General features: G+C 41.4%; 1 protein-coding gene across 2 annotated transcripts in view; it reads right to left on the bottom strand.

Moving 5' to 3' along the window:
* Positions 1–5,602: 5,602 nt before the first annotated feature.
* c1qtnf7 (C1q and TNF related 7) overlaps positions 5,603–20,950 on the bottom strand; it is a 102,886-nt gene continuing 87,538 nt past the window's right edge. For both annotated transcript variants that reach the window (XM_008120921.3, XM_003227664.4), the window contains exons 2-3: positions 9,765–10,010; positions 5,603–6,522 (exon numbers count right to left, since the gene is read on the bottom strand). In XM_008120921.3, coding sequence (XP_008119128.1) covers positions 5,891–6,522; positions 9,765–10,002 — 870 coding nt within the window. In that variant the 5' untranslated portion in view covers positions 10,003–10,010 and the 3' untranslated portion in view covers positions 5,603–5,890. The remainder of the gene's footprint in view (positions 6,523–9,764; positions 10,011–20,950) is intronic.

Genomic DNA, 20,950 nt, shown 5'->3' with positions numbered 1-20,950 from the left:
CTGTAAACCCATGCCACTTTGATGTCTTCTTGGGGAAACTCGGCAGCACGGGCCTCCAGATAAGCTTGACATTGGCGACGGAAGACATGAACCTTAGAAGCTTCTCCAGTAAACTTGGTTGGCAACGCCATGGCCGGAAGACGAACTCCGCGTTCCTTCAAACCCCTTATTTCTCCATCCTGTGCATTGAGCTTATCACGGATTCGGTCCACCTCTTCCTTGTCGATGGTGTAGGTAATCGGCTGGCCGCTCGGCCCAGGTACGACTCCGGTAGACATTCTGGCCGAGGTTAATTGGTGCTTAGGGTGGCGGAGTCAAACTGTCACGACCCAGGCTGCAGAGCACCAATAACCATACACAGAGGCCAGAATCTATCTAATAACTTTATTGTAGGAATATATAAAGTTAATAAAAATAAGTGTAGAAAATAGTCCAGAATTAGACCTTTCAGGAAAGGTCAGAATTAGTCCAAAAAAGCAATGTCCAATAAGAATTATTAAGGTCCAAAGTTGTAATCCAATAACCGAAACACTCACTTTGCCAAGCAAAGTGAGGGGAGATGACAAGGTCCTTTAGTCCATGAAACTTGAGCGAGGCTAGGAAATAACTTGATACTTGAAACAAGGCTTGAACGTGGAACAAGGTAACTAAGAACAAGAACAAGGTCCGTGGAATAACTTGATAAATCCGTGGAACAAGGCAAGGATTGATCCTGGGAAACAAGGCAAAGTCCGTAGATAAACAAAGGCTGGGAAGCAAGGCGAAGGCTGGATAGCAAGGCAAGGCTTGAGCAGGAGCGAGGCTTGAACCGGAGCGCGCTGTCCAGACACAACTCGCTCCGTAGGCTGACGAATTGACTCCGCGAAGTTACTACGCGGGTAAAACACCTAAATAGAGTCTAGCTTTCCCGCCGAAGCAGTTCTCTGGGAATCAGAACCGAAAGCTAACTCTGAGACCAGATGTGAGACTCCCCAAAGATTCTCACGAGAAGCAGTCTTAATTGGCCACATTCTTAGCTGCAATCCTCGCACTCCTGCGCGAAGCTGAATCCAAACTTCTCTGTTGTTTACAAAACTCCCGGCGCAAGAATACGGGAGAAGTAGGCTCTGGGCTTGTTTGACATACTTCTGGGAGACAACTTTCTTGCAGGTGCAAGGTTCCCAGATCTGCCTGGGAAAGATCTGGCTGAGAGGAATCCAGTTCAGACTGGGAAGGTAAAAAACCCAAGTTTTCATCTTCATCAGGAATTACAATGTCCTGAGCAGGACTACAAGGCCCATGGGTCATCACACTCTGCTTCATACGGAAAAATGCTGCACTTGCAGACCTCAGGCGGTGTTGTATTTCGGTGTCGATGTTGACTTTTGTGGAGAGGTGGCTGCCAAGGTAGTGGAAATGGTCAACGTTTTCTAATGTTACACCGTTAAGCTGTATTCCTGGCTTTGCAGAGGGATTAGCTGGTGCCTGTTGGAAGAGCACTTTGGTTTTCTCAATGTTCAGTGAGAGGCCGAGCTTCTCGTATGCTTCTGCAAAGGTGTTGAGAGTGACTTGTAGGTCTTCTTCTGAGAGCACACAGACTATGTTGTCATCAGCATATTGGAGTTCTATAACAGATGTTGTGGTGACCTTGGTTTTGTCTCTCAGTCTGCTGAGGTTAAATAGCTTGCCATCTGTCCGATAGATGATTTCCACTCCGGTGGGAAGCTTCCCATCAACAAGGTGAAGTATCATAGCGATGAAGATGGAAAATAAGGTGGGGGCAATAACACACCCCTGCTTGACACCTGATTCCACCTTAAATGGGTCACTTTGGGAGCCGTTGCTGTCCAAGACTGTTGCCATCATGTCATCATGGAGGAGCCGCAGGATGTTCACAAATTTGGCAGGGCACCCAACTTTTTGGAGAATGGTCCAGAGAGCGCTGCGATTCACTGTGTCGAATGCCTTTGCAAGGTCAATGAATGCCATGTACAGTGGTTGGTTTTGTTCCCTGCATTTTCTTGGAGCTGTCGTGCAATGAAGATCATGTCCACTGTTCCTCTGGAGGGGCGGAAGCCATTCTGGGATTCTGGGAGGGTGTCTTCTGAGACAGGGAGAAGGCAGTTTGCAAGGATTCTTGCGAGGATTTTCCCAGCGGAGGTTAGAAGGGAGATACCACGATAGTTCCCGCAGTCTGTTCTGTCCCCTTTCTTGAAAAGGGTGATGATGGTGGCATCCTTGAAGTCAGCTGGGATTTTCTCGGTCATCCACATCTTTTCAATGAGCTGGTGGAGTTGTTGTATCAGCTCAGGTCCACCCTCTTTGAAGATTTCAGCAGGAATCTCATCAGGTCCAATGGCTTTGTTGTCTTTTGTTGGCTGATGGCATTGCTGACTTCTTCCAAACTAGACAGTGCTGCAAGCTCATGCCCGGTTTGTTGTTGCAGGATTTGTGAGAGGGTCTCTTCGGCCACATTGGAGCTGCGATTCAGCAGGTTCTGGTAGTGCTCTTTCCAACGTAGTGCAATTGATGTTTTGTCCTTCAGAATTTTGGTTCCATCTGATGAGCGTAGAGGCTGTATGCCATGGTTTCTTGGTCCGTAGATGATCTTTGTGGCTTTGAAAAATCCCTGAGCATCATGGGTATCTGCAAGGTGTTGGATTTCTTCAGCCTTCTTTGTCCACCAGATGTTCTTGAGATCTCTGGTCCTTCTTTGGACCTCAACTTTTGCACTAGCATAGATCTTTTTCTTGGCAGCACAGTTGGTGTCTCTCTGCCATGTTTGGAAGGCTTTCCTTTTCTTATCAATTAGCTGTTGGATCTCTTTGTCGTTATCATCAAACCAGTCTTGATGTTTCTTAGTTTGGTATCCAATGGTTTCTTCGCAGGCTGTGAGGATGGAGGTCTTCAGTTTGTTCCAATGTTCCTCAACATTTTCGGGGTGTTCTGTGGGTAGATGATCCTTGAGTGTTGTTTGGAGAAGGGCTCATTTGGAGGGCTCCTGAAGGGCTTGGGTGTTCATTTTGCGCCTTGTTTTTCTTCCTTGGAGTCTGCGTTTGGGGACGATCTTGATAGCCATCGTGGATCAGATTAACCTGTGGTCCGTCCAGCAGTCATCAGCACCTGTCATGGCTCTTGTGAGAAGCACATCGCGGCGGTCTCTGGCACATGTGATAACATAGTCCAAGAGGTGCCAATGCTTTGACCGGGGTGCTTCCATGATGTCTTGAGCTTGTTTTTCTGGTGGAAGAGCGTGTTGGTGATGACAAGGTTGTACTCTCCGCATTTGGTGAGAAGCAAGATGCCATTTGAGTTGCTGTTTCCGACCCCGTCTTTTCCTATGATCCCTGGCCACAGGTCAGAGTCCCTTCCAACTTTTGCATTAAAGTCCCCCAGGAGGATGATTTTGTCCTCCTTAGGTATCTCCGATAGGATGGTGTCCAGCTGACAGTAAAAATTTTCCTTGATGTCTTCGTCAGCATCTAGAGTTGGTGCATAGGCGCATATGATGGTTGCCTGTTGGTTTTTGGCAAGGTTAATTCGAAGGGTTGAGTGTCGTTCGTTGATGCCAGTGGGTGCTTCAGTCAGGTGCTTCACCAGGTCGTTTCTGATATCAAAGCCAACTCCGTGTATTCTTCGCTCTTCTTCAGGATGTCCCTTCCAGAAGAAGGTGTAGCCTCCCTTTTCTTCCTTCAGCTGCCCCTCTCCGGGTCTCCTGGAGGGCTACTATGTCGATCTTAAAGTGTCCCAGCTCCCTTGCAATGATAGCAGTCCTGCATTCGGGGCGTCTGCTGTCAGTGTTATCTAACAATGTCCGTATGTTCCATGTTCCAAAGTTCATTTTTCTTTTTTGGCCGCAGAGTGGTGACCCCTCTGGACGCGGCAGTCCAGTCAGGGTAGGAGAGGCAGACTATGTTTAGGGCACCTTTTTCTAGCCCCTTCCCCATGTGGGGTGAGCAGAACATATTGTCATGAACATATTTTGTATACGAGACTTGATGGAAGAATTCCTTCCAGTTCCTTTCTTCTTTTTGTCGATTTTGTCCTACTAGTCATGCTTGTTCCAGATTTCAGGAAACATAGTCCAAAATGTAACTTTTCCCAAACTCTGATTTTTCCCTCCCCAATTATTGTAGAATGCCTTGTGCATGTTTCATGATTTCGTAAATAGTAATAAAGAAGGAGGAAGAGGGAAAGTGGGAGGGGAAAACTAGCTACAGCAATTGCTATATTAGGATGACCATGACCTTGCAAAGCCTCTGTGCATACATATCTGTTTTGTTCCACTCAATAGCAGCTAATTCTGTTGCCCTATAGAGCTGTTTCTAAAATACCTATGAGATGCTCAAGTGACTTGTAATATGAGTTGGGTGGGTAGGTAAAGAACATGTAGCTTCAATCTATCCACAAATGTCTGCAAGCTTTGATGGTGACAAGACAATTTGAAGGAAGCCTCACCTACATACCATCTAGACCACATAGGCTTTTCTTGCTCTTCTCTTTTCTGGGTTTTATGTGGATTCCTATTTATTTTTTTCTTTGTGTCATACGTGCAGTTTAACAGTATTCTGATGCTTCTCTGGTTTTGACTTGGTTTTTATTGGTAAATTAACACATTTAATTTGGTGTCCTGCCCGTATTGTGCTGTCTCAAGAGGTATTAAAAAAGAAATCGTGAATTAAAACTACTCCTTCTAGTACGCCTGATATCACTATTGCACTTCTCCGCTTTTTTAAAAAATAAACCCTATAGAGGCAGACAGGAAAGAAAGGGAAAGATCAGTCATTTTCTTCTGAACCCTCCATAGTCATGACTCCAGATGGAGTCCTCCTTGCCAAGCACCAGAAATAGATTAAGTTTGCCCATTCTAGGGAGAACACTCCAGATCACACCTGTACACCACCTGAACACTCAATATTGCCATGCACTGGAATTATATATTTGTACCAGAAACTATAGCTAAACAATGATGGGATAGGAGTTCATTAACTGATTATTTCCAACCAAAAAAGAAGTGCTTTTCCAGCAATCTTCAATGAGAAGACACCAGGAGAACCACAACGTTGGACAATAAGCTCTGACCAAAGGTGGGATTCATTAGCCACCTCATCACACAAGGGTTTTTTGGCCCTTTACTCCTCTTTGGCCATGGATCCTGCCGAGCACCATCACATGATGCAGGCCATGGCCCTGCCCCATTGATGGCCAAAGTGGTGAGGAAGCATCACAAGATGCTTCCTCGCCAACCAGAGGGGGTAGATTGAGTTTTGGGTAGCTCTGATGGAGATTCCTGCAGTTTTGGGCGTTTACCCCCATTTGATGGGGGAAATGGCAATGTGAGAACACACGTTGCATCAATTTTCCTTGTCTGGTGGGGGAAGGGACAGGGCACCAATGCACCTTGCCCTGATGCCCCTCATGTGATGCGAGAAAGAGGGAGGGTGTGCAGGTTGCTGCAAGGTGCCCTTTGTGCCTTTCGTTTTTCTGGTGATTGCTGGCAAAACAGAACAAAACAGAGGGGTGGGGCATCAATCAATGTGATGAGGACCTTAGTGTAATGACAGTATAACTGCTTCATGGGAGGAGCACCTTGAAGTCCATGCCATTCATACAAATCATACAGTTAGCCAACCTCATGCATTTCATTTCAAATTTGTTTAAATATTATTATAAACATATTTTGAGAAGACAATTTTGAGAAGACAACTACTGAATTAGTAGAACCATCTGTAGAATAAAAATAACAACAATCAACCATGAAAACAGATAATGAGTCTTTTCCTTTTGGATCCTTGACTGCAAAATCAAAATTCCAAACTAAAATCCTTTGTTGTATTGTAGTATTAATTATGATGATCCTATTCTGTACATTTTCTTATGTTCATTTAGATCTCCTCACCCATTTCTAACATCACAGTTCATCTTCATCTGACAGGGTGTCAAGATAGTCTGTATCAACATATAAGAGAAATCCTGAGAACAGACTGTCTGCCCATGTGGGATCAGCAAAGAGGCCATTCTGATCAGTGTAGAAGATCTCAAGCCATACTTCATCTTCTGGCTGAAGATAAATCACTGTTGACCCAGAAGCTACATCGTGGTTTCCTGTATTGGCATCAAATGTTTTTATTCTGAACTTTCCGTTATGGACAAGGCCAATGGCAAGATGTTTATTTGCCAAAGTGATATCATATGAGAAGTAATAAATTCCTGGGATGGCGCATATGAACTTCCCATTTGAAGGATTGTAATGCCCTCCTTCATTGAATAGTACTTTATTGAAGACAATTGGTATTCTTTCTTCTGGGTAACTTGTGGTAATCCCAACAGAGAAGGCAGATTTCAGTATTATATTCCCACACTTACAGACTCCCGGTAAGCCTGTTTTTCCTCTTTCTCCTTTCTCTCCTTTCAAGCCTGCTAGGCCAATAGGACCTATGTCACCTTTAAAACCACCTGATCCACTGGGTCCTTTTTTACCAGGTTCTCCTTGGTCTCCTTTCATTCCCGGTTGTCCTACGGGGCCAGTCTTTCCTCTTAAACCTTAAAGAAATGAATTAAGTATTATGAATAAGTATATAATATTAATCAGGTGAACATTCAGTAGCAACCAAGTGCTGGAAAACTCTGTTCCTTCATCTCTCTAAGGACTAAATTCCTCAGATAGTGAGATTTCCTCCCATGTTTCCACTAACATTTTTAGACATTATCTATCACTGTTTAGAAAAGGAATGTAATGTAATTTGGTCTCCTTATCAAAAATATTCCCTTTTTGAATGATTGAGCTAAATGTAGATTCAAATAGTTCAACCAAGTCAAAGACAAGAAATTCAGGAAGTCCTTAATAATCAGAGTTAAATCGAGCAAAATTGAATTAAATCTTATTAAACACTTGGCGCAAAATTCTCATTGAAATCAGGCGTGTGTAAACAAACAAAGAACTAAGTAATCCAGAGTTGATGTGAAAATTCAAAGAAGCTTCTATGCATGTCACTGATTGAAAATGTACAACATTGTTTCAAGATTTATTGTTTTCCAAAAATTTTGGATGGAAGAATTTTTACCATGTTTTAAGTCAATGGTTCTCAACCAGGTGTTTTGGCCTACCAGAACTACCAGAAATCCAAGCCAGTTTACCAGTTGTTAGGATTTTTGGGAGTTGAAGGCCAAAACATCTGGGGACCCACGGGTTGAGAACCACTGTTTTAAGTGATATGGAGATTCTGTTGAAGGCATCCTGACCTAGTCTTGTTCAAATAAGATCTTTGTATCGGATTTATTTCTTTACATAATAGACTAGGGAACCAATCACCTTCTGGACTACAACTCATGCCATCCCTTGCCATGCTGACTGGGGCTGCTGGGTTTAGGGTTCTACAGAATCTGGAGACTACACTCTCCCCAGCCTTGTTATATGAATATTTGAGTAACAGCCACTTTAACGTCCTAGTTTTACATCTCATTCAGGCCTGTAGCCAGGATTTTGATTCAGGGGGTGCTGGGATTTTGCTTTTGGGGGGGGCTGAGTCTGTGTGGGAGATAATCTTTTGAATAGTTATCCCATATTGAGCATGGTGATCAGATCATGATATGAATAAACAACAGTTTAAATAATAAATGTAAGACCTTCTCGCAGACCACTCTGAGAGACCCCCCCCAGCTACATGCCTGATCTCATACTATTCTCTGCCACCTTTCCCTCCTTTTGTATACCTGAATTACTGCCAGAGGTAAAAAATAATCATCTTTCCACTTCATAGTTAACTTGGGTACTCAGCTGAATGATCTGAAAGTAATTGAGCCTATCCAAAAATAATGCTGTAATTTTTTAAAAATAAATTCAACCCTTCTAGGTATACAGAACAACAAGTATTTTTATACTGATAAAAAATAAGTTAAATTCCTACTTGAACCTAGTGTCACATTCCTTCTGTCTTTTGAATTTCCAAGACTTCTGGAATGTTGAGGTCACAGAGATATGCAAATGCTGTAGGAGGGCATCTAAGAGTTTGGAAAGGGACACTAAAAAATAGAGTGACTGCAAATATGTTTTGTTTCAGAAAGGGAACAAAATAAAAAAACATGCTATTGTCTGTCTAATTGCATCTACGGTGAAATACTTTTAAACTGCTACAGTAGAGTCTCACTTATCCAACATAAAATGGGCCGGCAGAACGTTGGATAAGCGAATATGTTGGAAGGATTAAGGAAAAGCCTATTAAACATCAAATTAGGTTATGATTTCAGAAATTAAGCACCAAAAATATAATGTTATACAACAAATTTGACAGAAAAAGTAGTTCAATATGCAGTAATGCAATGTAGTTACTGTATTTACAAATTTAGCCCCAAAATATCATGAGGTATTGAAAACATTGACTACAAAAACATTGACTACTAAAAGGCAGACTGTGTTGGATAATCTAGAATGTTGGATAAGTGAATGTTGGATAAGTGAGACTCTACTGTACTTTGTTTTTTCTTGATAGCTCTCATTTCTGGGGAAAAATTGGGAAGTGCATCTAATGGGACCGAGGGGAACAGCAGACACTATTTCAGAAGAATGAATGTTTCCTTCTGAAATGTGCAAAACCCCGAAATTCTCTGGAACTGAAGCACCCACATGAAGAATGGGGACACACTACAACAGGTTCCCAGATGTACTGGCATTTGTAATTATTGCAAAGTGTCTCATCAGCACAATTGTTACCATACATAATGTAGCAACTAGCCACATTATGTTCACAATCCCCACTATGCCCTATATTGGTGATGTGCATGAGAGAGGGAGAGAGTGTTGGATTGTGATCAGAGCCCATGGATACCTGCACTGTGTACACCAGGGGTGTCAAACTCATTTTCACCAACGACCACATCAGCCTTATTGTTGCCTTCAAAGGGGATATGTAATTCTAAGACTATAAATGTAAGTACATTGTCATGATATTGAAAGCCTCGTTGGCAACATAAAATGGCATCAAAGGTTGGATTCAGTCAGTGAACCTTGTGCTTTATATGTGTGATATATCATATACACAATGTTATGGCCCAGTCTGAAACTGTTCCTGTAACTGGCACTCATTGAATGGATCACCCCTGTATGAAATTCCAGTTAAAAGAAGAAGAAGACCTGTGATCACCTAACCAACTTCTCACCAAGTTGTGTGTTTGTGTGTATGTATGGTGTAATAATTGCTGTGTTTTTCATTTACAAAACTGTGAAGGGTTCTGCCATATATTCCCATGTATGTCAACTTATGTATTAATCAAGAGCAGGATTTGGGGTCAAAATTATAGATGCTGGAATGGCCCATGGATAAGTAAAGGGTTATTCCATGGACAGGGAAAAGTACCAGTGCTGTTGTCGAAAGCTTTCATGGCCACACAATCATAGGGTTGTTGTGTGTTTTCTGGGCTGTAACGCCATATTCCAGAAGCATTCTCTCCTGACGTTTCATCCACATCTATGGCAAGCATCCTCAGAGGTTGTGAGTCCCAATGCTGCTTCAGCACTACAGCAACCAATGGCTACCACCATTTCCCAACCCAGGCATTGAAAAAGGCCAGAGGTGGCACCACATTGGAGAACGCAGAGAGGTAACTGCTTCTTTTAGGTTCTCCCACCACTAAGCTCTTGCATTTTGTCACTCTATTCAGAGAAAGGAATGGTTCCTTTTCTAATAAGAGTTAAGGTACAGTGATAACATTGACCTATGCTTAAGGGTCAGAAGCACCAAAACCCTTGTAGATACTCTTACCGGGTATTTTTAATGAATGAACATTACCTGCATTTCCTTTCTCACCCTTTTCTCCCTTCCTGCCATCTCTACCATCTCGTCCTGGAATACCAATGCGCCCATGAGGTCCAGGTGATCCTTGACTTCCAGGAAGACCTGCAGGACCTGGCAATCCAGGTATGCTACAAACGTATTTTGTTGAATAATTTTCTCCTTTAAAATGGCTGAGGAGAGTTTGCCCACTTGTATAGATGGCGAAGCTTGTGACATAGAGGAACACAAACATCCTTGATGCTGGAAAAAAGAACAGATGTACAGACAATAAATTAGTCTTATTTAATTCAAGCTTTAAGATTAGTTTATAGACATATGTATAAAATACACTTTTGAAATTTTTTTTATTTACTGCTTTCCTGTGACATTTTAATAGGGACTTTGATAAAACCGGTGTCCACCTTGAGCTGTGTTCAGTTAAGCTAGGCTTAGTCAAAGGACAACTCTTTGATTGTTGGGAGGAAATCAAGCATTGAGTTGCCTCGGCCCAGCCTTGCACATGTTCCTTGCTCACTCACCTTTCCAATAGCTTGTATTTTTCCTGTATATGCTCACTGCAACTAAATCCTTTAAAGATAAAAGTAGACACATTTGCAGGAAGCCCCATTAATATATTTTCTTAGCAATTCTGGTCCAATCCTCAGCCTTGTGGTGAAAAAGAAAGCAGTTGTAAACCACTGGGGAGTTTTCCCTAATGTTCTTGTAATATTTATATAATTCTGGTATTAAGAAGCATATTGACAGGTCTATATCTGAAAATTTGATGCATGTCTTGCCCTTGACTGAAATGATTGCTGGCAGCCATTGTCTTTGAGAAAGATCAATTTGCCCACATACGTCTGAAAGTTTCTTATGTAGAAAAATTGGAAATATCTCTCTTGGTGCAACATAAAGTTTTGAAAGAAGAAAATGCCAGATATTTACAGTATATATTGAGCATTTTTGTTGAATATATTTGATCTGAGCAATTCTAGAAAATGTCTGTTGTTTAAAACATAATTTGGGTTTATTCTAAATCCCAAAATATAAATTCCTAAATTGAATTATGAGCTCATGAAATTCTTGCTTTGATGTTTTCTATTATTTAAAGAAATTCCATAATTTTGTATACTTTTCGTATGATATCAACTTGAACCATATTTAATTACAGAAATATTTGTACACACAGTATTTGATTACTTAATTCAAGGCAACTGTACCCATGCTGTAACTAATTGTTCACTACATGTCCCCTGTATATTTCTAGGACATTGAGTCACATCAGCTGCACAAATGTGCAATCATAACACACACATAACAAATTAACAAAGGACACATGATTGGAATCGCCTTCCTGAACATTTGTGGACTGCCTCTTCCCTCGTTGTTTTAAAATCTCAGTTGCAATCTTTTTATACTGTTTTCAAAAGCTCTTGGAATTTTAGAATTGTATTCAATCAAAACTTGAATATTTGTTTGCATGTATTAGTCAGTTTGCTTTGTATTATACAGTGTTCCCTTACTACTTCATGGTTCGCTTTTTGTGGATTCGCTGTTTTGTGGTTTTTCAAGAAACTCTAAAAGACTAATAGAAATCATAAAAAATTACAATTTACAACCTAAGGAAAGGGGGAAGGAGAAGCCAAAGGGAGAGAAAAGGAGCCCAAGTGGCAACGGGAGGAGAAGGAGGCGATTTATCAACACATGATTGGTTGATAAAGACTTAAAATAGTGTATAACTACTAAAATAATGTATAAATATTAAAATAAATATAGCGTCCCTACTTCGCGGATGTTCACTTATTGCGGGTGGTCCTGGAACCTAACCCCCGCGATAAGTGAGGGAACACTGTATTATATTGAAGTTGCTTTCCCCCATTTTATCTGGATGTACAATATTATACATCCAGATAACTGTATTGTTCAGTTTTGTGTCTGTTATGTATGGGGGCATTAGAACAGGTCCAGTTGTTCACCTCTTCCCCCAAATTACTAGGCTATTCTGCAACTTTTGCTAATCTGGTATTCAATTGGGTTGGCCAATTAAATCCACATTGGGGCAGGACGTCCCTGGAAATTCCTCAATGCCCAGGAAACTTAGGGTATGGGACTGATGTAGACTGGTGGATGAATGGCATAAGCACTTTGCAGTGTTTTAAACTTTGTATATTGTATTTTATGATTGTTTTGACTGTTTTAACTGTTTTAACGTTTTAGTTCATTGTATAATGGTGTAACGGCATCAATTGCCACTTGGAATCCACCCTGAGTCCCCTCGGGTGAGAAGGGCGGGGTATAAATAATTGAAATAAAATAAATAAAAAATAAATAAATAGACAGGCCCTTAGCTCCAAGACCCAAAGGTGTTAAAGTTGGTTATGAAAGTTTTGCTCCTGCATTTGTCTAATATACTGGAGCATCCCCTAGTGAAGATGGAGATGTGGTTGTAACTCCTTAGATCCCATAGCAAAGATATTTTGCCCAAATGTCCCCACTTCCACCCAAATGTTATTGAAGGCTTTGCTCCACCTACTATAATTATTTCCTCTGCAATAGCTTGTGCTACACTGAGTACACTCCAACAGGGTGTTTGTTCTTTTGGCTTTTTGAAAACCTGATTATCCCACAATATGCCATCCAGAATTCAAAATTAACATTTCCAACATGTGGTTGTGAACTGGATGATACATTTGTATTTCTCCACATGTGTTTTATGTGCATGTGCTCTAGAGACAAGATGCATGTGTTGCTCTGCTTGAAGAATTAACTTGTAGAAATCCCAGGGTAGGCCTAAAATTTGGCTGAAACTCTAGGATACCACAATAACTAACTTTGAACATGACTCCACACAAAAGCTAAAAACTAGAAACAGGACTTTATCAGGGAGCCAATGTCTTAGAAATCAGGGAACAGCGTATGTTTTCATTTGCGGTTCATTTTAAGTTCTTGCGTACTGTGAAAATATGAATAGATGTCGGAGACATAAATAAATCAAACAACCTAACCATTCCATCTTTTGCAACCACCCTCCCCCCCACCATCTTTCCTGCATCTTTTCCTTTCTATATTTGTAATGTTATGTGATTCCAGCTCCACTAAAACTGCAGGTTCGGGAACTGGAATGCCAAGCTTCCAAAGAACCAGATAAGACACAGTCAGGCTGAAGGCAAAATCAGATGCTTTATTCTGATTGGCCATAGAGGATGTCAGTGGAAATAGCCCTCTGAAGAACTAACATGCAAATACAGAGTATTTTTATTTCATTTGACAGCTATTCGAGATACCCGTGCTAGTTCCTGATTGGTTCAGAAACTGTCCAACTAAGGCCCCTTCCACACAGCTGAATAAAATGCCACATATTCTGCTTTGAAATGGAGTGGGCTCAGATAACCCAGTTCAAAGCAGATATTGTGGGATTTTCTGCCTTGATATTCTGGGTTATATGGCTGTATGCCCTAGAATCCACATCCTGAGTGGCCCATCACTGGTTGGCTTTTCATGGTGGCAGGAAATTATTAAACTGCCATTGGAGCATTTGAAGCATCAGTCCGTTTATTGATCTGCCTCTGAGAGGGGTGCAATCAGAAAGGAATGTGGTGTGGCAATTGGCAATGAGTCCATGATGGGCTCCAGAAGACACAATGGGGTTAGTCCAAAGTACACAATGGGTGCTTGAAGGTGATGACCAGGGTGCTGTACGGGTGGGGCTAACTTGGGGTATGGAAGATGGATTGTTCCCACAGACAGCCTCAGGAGGGAACAGGAAAAAGACTCTGGAACTCATGCAAATTCATTGTGTGCCCCCATCAAGTCTCCCAGTTCATTGTGAGGGGATTATGGGAATTGGAGGGATTTTCATAATTTGGGGTCTGATTTCTCAATATCACGGACATTTTCCATTTTCTTCTTTCCTGTCTGTCTATTACTCTTAAAATCCACTTACTTCCCAGTTCTCTACCTTCCTCTTTTTCAATATTTGCAGTGTTCCTCCCTTTCTTCCTGTTCAGTTTAAATCCTGTTTGGGGTCATTTGTAGAGAAACTTCTACTGCTACTGCTGCCCATTCCTCTTCTCCTTTTTAGTCCCTTCACCACACCTTCTACCATCTTAATTGTTTGGAGATGTAATTCAAAATAGCACAGCTTTGGCATTAGAATTAATATACACCCAATTTGACAAATAAGGAGATGTTGGGTGTGACAGACTGGCATATGGAAGTAGTAGCATCTCCTAAAACTTCCACCAGACTAGATATTTTAGACTAGTTGGCTCAGAGGCTCAAAAGCAGGGTCTTGAAGCTAGGTTGGACAAACTGGGCATGGCTAATATCAACAAATCCCACATTTTTATATGATAGGTATCCAGAACAGATGCAGCCTATGCTTGCATGCTTTAAAACTTACACTTTTCCAACAAAGAGATTCTGGGAGTTGTTGTACAAAAAAGTAACTTTCCCAAGCTTTAGTTTTATCATTATATGAATGAACTGCAGGAACCTTGTGTGTTATTGATTCTCGTTTTTACTTTTGGCATAGCCTTGGTGAGATCACAAGCTATTGGTCTGATTCTAAATTAATGTATTTCACATTACTGTACATACTAATGTATACGTCTAGAAATGTATTCAAAATTGGTACCTCAAAATTGGGTTGACTTATCCATGAGTCACTGGAAGTACTCTACCTTAACAATTGTCAAAAATGAACTGAGTAGAGTAGTGAAAGGTGAAAGCTTTAGGAGAACCTAAAAGAGACACTGATCTTCTCTGTTCTCTCTGGCACAGCACTCCTTCCAGTCTTGTTGAATTTATGGGCAGGAAAATGGTGGCAGCCAGGGGAGCTGGCCCTCATAGGCAGTGCTGGCACCTTCCCCTCTCGACAGAATAACTCTTAACATATCCGTAAGTCATATAATTTTGCTCCCAAAACTTGACCTGGCCTGTTCAGGAGAGGAAGAGGAGGAGAATCACTCCTACTCAAGCAGTGATCTTGTAAATGATTGATGGGGCTTTCCCATCAATGAAAGGATACAGTCCACCAGCAATCTATCTATATATATAAATGAGTGATGGCATCACGGCAACCCACAAAACAACAAAACTACAGGCCGCCCAACCTCGAAATTTGACAACACAACCCATCATCCACGCCGCTAGGTTGATACAACAAAAAGAAAAGAAAAATAAAGTCCTAATTAGAGGGAGAGCAATAATTGTTTTTCTGCCAACTTGGTCTCCTAGCAACCAACTCAGCCAAGGGACAGCCAGGGTTCAGTTAGGGGACAGGCAGACTTTAGCCTCTCTTAGGCCTCTTCCACAGATTATCTAATTTGCACTGGATTATATGGCAGTGTAGACTCAAGGCCCTTCCACACGGCTATATAACTCTGCTTTCAATTAATGGTATTTTTCACTACCACCCTTTCTTTTTATGTTATTACAATCAGTGTGTAAAATTTTCTCTGTTCACGAAAATAATAATTGTAACAATGCACTAATAGTTAACAAATATATTAGAAAGAGGCACGCCACAACCATGATGACGGTATTAAACAGGGAAATGGAGTCTGCACGGTTCATTCAGAAGCAAGCTGCACCATGTTTAAATAGGACTTACAACTTTAAATGAAACTGACTACTTTAAATGGATCCCCCTGTGGTTAAACCTCTGAGCTGATGAACTTGCTGACCAAAAGGTTGGAGGTTCGAATCCAGGGAGCAAGGTGAGCTCCCGCTGATAGCCCCAACTTCTGCCAACCTAGCCATTTGAAAATATGCAAATGTGAGTAGATCAATAGGTACTGCTCCAGCGGGAAGGTAATGGCATTCCATGCAGTCATGCTGGCCACATGAACTTGGAGGTGTCTACGGACAACGCCGGCTCTTTGGCTTAGAAATGGAGATGAGCCAACCCCTAGAGTTAGCCACAATTAGACTTAATGTCAGGGGGAAATCTTTACCTATACCTACTACTTTAAATATGGAGAATCAAGCACATCCCAGTCATGGATTCAGGGTTTTCTTGGTACAGGAGGGAAATGAAGAAAGAGTTGGAGAGAAAGAAAAGGAGAGGAAGAAAAAGAAGACAAGTGTAACTAGAAGTGGAGGCAACTGAAGATGAGAAAGAGAGAGATGCTAAAAAAGGGAGAAGATAGTTGCAACCGGGGAAAAAAGAAAGGGAAAAAGGAGAAATAAAACAGAGGAGAGAGTATAACTAATGAAAGGTGGAGAAGATACAATCAATGAAGAGATGTGGAGAGAATGAAGACAACTGAGAAGAGAAGAAGACCAGGAGTTGTGACCAAGGCATGAGAAAAGGAGACAGAGAACCCGTGGAAGCTGGAAGGGAGGGCGTCAGAGAGAGCACAAATTCTTTTCTAGACAGTGTGCTTACCTGAGGGCCTTTCTACACAGATCAAGATGTGACATGAATTGGCATTTAAAATTGCATCACATCACATTTTGTAGCCATACATGTGGGAGAAAACCAATTAATCCAGTTTTTTTTTTCGTGTCAGGAGCAACCTGAGTTGCTTCTGGAGTGAGAGAATTGGCCGTCTGCAAGGATGTTGCCCAGGGGACGCCCAGATGTTTTTGATGTTTTTACCATCCTTGTGGGAGGCTTCTCTCATGTCCCCGCATGGAGCTGGAGCTGATAGAGGGAGCTCATCCACACTCTCCCCAGGTGGGATTCGAACCTGGCAGCTTTCAGGTCAGCAACCCAACCTTCAAGTCACTTAGTCCACTACGCCATCTGGGGGCTCCAGATAATAATTGATCCAGTATTAGAATGGGTGGGAAGGGATATTATCAAGGCACAAGGCTTGCCTTAGTTCCGTGGTGCTGAGAAATGATACCAGGGAGTTTCGTAGACGAGAGGAAAGAATGGCTGTGGGGACACCTCTTGGGATTGCGGTTGGTGATCCCAGGAGGCAGGCCCCATAGGCTTCATACCTGCAAAGATTCAGATCTTTTCAGGTAATTTATTAACTTGGAATAAACCTGGATGAACAGGTTTACTTCAGGTTAAAACACATTCACTTGGTGCATTGTTTTGACACCCCAGGCTAATGTGCTCTCTCTACAGTGGAATATTTGCCAGTGTAGATGGGCCCTGAGATATGTCATCTTTTCCTGAGACCTAGAGCCAAATAGCTAGGCTGTGTTTCACAGAGCTACCATTTATTTGGTTCAGCATGTAGACTGCGCTATGGTTTAGTTTTGGTTTTTTTATTCATGGTAATGAAGCCATGGCTGAGTTTCCTGATGAGGTTTCGTGGATATGTGAATAAATGCAATTGCCAAATGGGAAGAGGTGTGATATTGAGGATATTCGTGCCAATATGTACCTGCTATTGGTACTTACGACTGTTGTAGAACAGCTGCTTAGTGGGATAAAGGCCTTCAATTGAAAGCTTAGTGCTATAACTGAGTAGAATAAAATGTCCTTTTGTCTCACACCAATCTAGACACCAATATACAGTGATACCTTGACTTAAGAGTTTATTCATTCTGTGACTGAGCTCTTAACTCAAATCACTGTTACAGTAAAGTCTCGGTTAACTGAGTCCCAGTTAACCGAGCATCTGTATCATCCGAGGAGCCGCTGGGGGCACCCCTCCATCTCCCTCTCCTTCTCTCGAGTGAAGGGAGTTCGAGAGAAGGAGAGGGAGAGGGAGGAGGAAGTGCCCCGGAAGCGCCCCGGGATCGTAGGGATGTCTCCCTGGATCTCCCTCGGCCAGGCCCTTGCTGGAGGAAAACGTTTGTGCTGAGTGCTCATCATAGGGATGGAGCCCCGTCCCTTGGCGACCACTCACCTCATTGGGAAGCACCCGTGAGTGTTGCTAGGCAGCAGCACTCACGGACGCTTCCCTAAACCGGATTGCTGGGAGGGATAGTAGGGCCTCCTGGCAATCCGAGGAGTTTGGTTATCCGAGATTGGGCCCGCCCCATTATCTCGGATAACTAAGACTCTACTGTATTTCAAAGCAAAATTTCTCATTGAAATTATTAATCTACTATGGCCTCCAGGAACCCCTCCCCGCCATTTTTGTTACAAGTTTTTAAATAAGAAAATGTACTTTATGAATAACAAATAATGTATAAATGCAAATTCACATGGAATAATTAAAAAGAAAGATCAACTTTAAAATGGTAGAAGCACAAAGTTGTGACAAGGAAGCATTACTCTCTTTTTACTGTATTCATTCTAGCCTCCCTTCCTCTCTTGCTCTCTCTCCCTCTTCATGAAGCCACACATACCAGAAATTAAAACCACACAAAATCAATTAACTGAAAGTTCCTCGAAGTGGACAAGAGCAAAGCAGACAGCAATCTCCCAAAGCAGACAAGAGCCCTTGGTATGGAGGCAAAAGGCACAAAGGCTGCTCCCTTGACGCCCTGTACTTTTGTGCTAATGCTCCCTCTGGAGCTAGCTCTTAACTCAAAATGTCAAAGTGAAACCCAGGATGAGAGACAGCTCTTAACTCAAAGTACTCTAAGTTAGGTCAAGTTTCCACTCTACTCCACTGCTCCATTATTTGGTAAGACCTGAAATATCACAATCAGCGATGCAACTTATACTGTACTTCATGTGCTTTGCAGATATTCAGCAATGAGAAGGATTCCCAAATCAGCATCTGCTGGCAAATTTCTTGTTCAGTTCTAAGATACTGAACAATGGGTCTTTTTGCATAGATTGCCAAAGCAAATTTGGCAGTTTGCCTGGGTTTAATGCACAATGCCCAGAAGTAATAGTAAAATATGAATGTAGTTGGACGTTATTTTCATTGTCACTAAAGTAATTATCCACTGCTGTATGTGCCAGCACAAACATTACAGTTACACAATGGTTACTACAGCCAAAACAATCTGCCAAGGGCCCACTTAGAGGAAATAGTGAAGAGCTTTTAAAGCAGCCTTTGATTTTGTAATTTCTATAGTGTAGTCTAGATTGTAGATATAGTAGATTGTACAGAATCTGTACTATGGCTAGAAAACAAGTGTTAGAAATAAAGTAACCCAATGAAAGGCTTTGACTAAACAACCTGTTTACTATTACCATTGATAAATTCATAAAGCCTTCTGTCATAGTCACAGGCTATATTTATGTACATGATAAAAATAGAAAATCTGAGAATAGCAATTGTTTCATGAATAAAACAATTCCATAAAAAGTAAGCAGAAAAACACAGTTTACATTCTTACTTTAAAGAGTTTGGACAGCTTTGTGTCACATTTGGTGCTGCTATCGATGCAGTTCTTGGAAATCAGAATGAAAACCAGATACTTGAGAGCCATTCTTGTGTATATATGCTCTCATCCTTTGACTTCATGGAATTACTTTAATGCAAGAATGAGCTGCTTAACACCATGGACAGCTTTTTTACATTCCCACAAACACAAATGTGTTTGTACTGGAACCATTACACATACCGGGTCTATTTGTACAGCAATTGCCTGGGGTGGGAGAATAAATGGAAACAAGAAATAAGATGTTGCTTCCAGACTGGTATATCTGACCTCTAGTTGTAATTTCCTGGCAAGAGTTTAGGGATAATGTTTAATTTATAAGGCAAGAGATTTATTCTGTATGAAATATATGCCATAATTTTATAAACAATTCTGCATTTTGTTATGTACCATATATACTCGAATATAAGCCGACCCTAATATAAGCCGAGGCACCTAATTTTATCACAAAAAAACTGGGGAAGCTTTTTGACCGATATAAGCCGACGGTGGAAAATGCAGCAGCTGCTGGTAAATTTCAAAATGAAAATAGATCCCAATGAAATTATATTGAGGCATTAGTAGGTTAAAGGGTTTTGAATATTTACAGTATTTCAAAGAAAAAACAGTAAACTAGCTCTGTAAGTGGAAAAGTAGCATAAACAAAAACAATATGGTATTAACAACAACAACAACAACAATAATAATAATTTCATTTGTACTCAGGCCAGCTTCCAACACAGTAACAATGCCTATATAAACAATGCAGAGCTAGATAATTATATATACTAATTTCACATATGCATTTCTCCCTGAAATGTTTGCAAATCCTCTCTCTATATATGTGCATTTCCTTCCAGCAATATTTGCAAGCCCTATATATTTATGTTTATATCTATCTAGAAATCTCTCTCTCTGTGTGTGCATTTCCCCTACAGTATTTGCAAGCCCTATATATCTATATTAATATATATCTATATAGACATCTCTCTATATATAGATTATTTATTTATTTAATTTATTTATTTTTCAAACTTATATGCCGCCACTCCCCTAGGGCTCGGAGCGGCTTACAAGAACCGGCTAAAATCAACAATTTAAAAAACATCTTAAAAACATCTTTAAAAAAATCTTTAAAAACATCTTAAAAAACATCCTAAAAGCACCTTTTAAAACATCAACAACAGAACTCAAAAGCCTGTCGAAACAGGTGTGTCTTACATGCCCTACGGAAGGCCAACAAGTCCCGCAAGGCACGAACTTCAGGTGGCAAGGTGTTCCAGAGAGATGGCGCCACTACTGAAAAGGCTCTGCGTCTAGTTGCAGTTAGATGCAAAGTCTTAAAACTGGGGACTTTCAACAGGTCTTGGTCCTCAGAACGGAGGGATCTCTGGGGTTTGTAGGGAGTGAGGCGGTCCCTCAGGTACATCGGCCCTAGACCATGTAAGGCCTTGAAGGTAAGCACCATCACTTTGGTAGTGATCCGGTGCTCAATTGGTAACCAGTGCAGCTGCCGTAAGATTGGTGTTATGTGGCATCGTATCGGGACCAATTTGAGCTTCCGGATCACCAACCCAGGAAGGCCAATGTAAAGGGCATTACAGTAATCCAGTCTCGAGATGACTGCAGCCTGGATCACCGTAGCCAGGTTGTCCCTAGACAGATAGGGGGCTAGCCGTCTAGCCTGCCGAAGATGAAAAAAGGCAGTTTTGGTAACGGCGGAGACCTGGGCCTCCATCGTCAATGAAGAGTCCAAGAGGACTCTCAGACTCTTTACCATCCTATATCTGTGTAGGATTTCCAAAGACTTGTAAACATATGAGGCGAAAATTCATATATAAAATAATGTATACACGTAGATACAAATATACAGGTACATGGAAATCTCTAGATATCTATATGTTATATAGGATTTGCAAAGACTTGCAAACATATGAGGGGGAAATTCATATATAAAGTTAATGTATATATAT

The sequence above is a fragment of the Anolis carolinensis genome, chromosome 5 (genome assembly GCF_035594765.1).
Source record: "Anolis carolinensis isolate JA03-04 chromosome 5, rAnoCar3.1.pri, whole genome shotgun sequence".
Taxonomy (NCBI): Eukaryota; Metazoa; Chordata; class Lepidosauria; order Squamata; family Dactyloidae; genus Anolis; species Anolis carolinensis.
The sequence above is the reverse complement of the archived record's forward strand: the minus strand, read 5'-3'. Positions and strand labels throughout refer to the sequence as shown.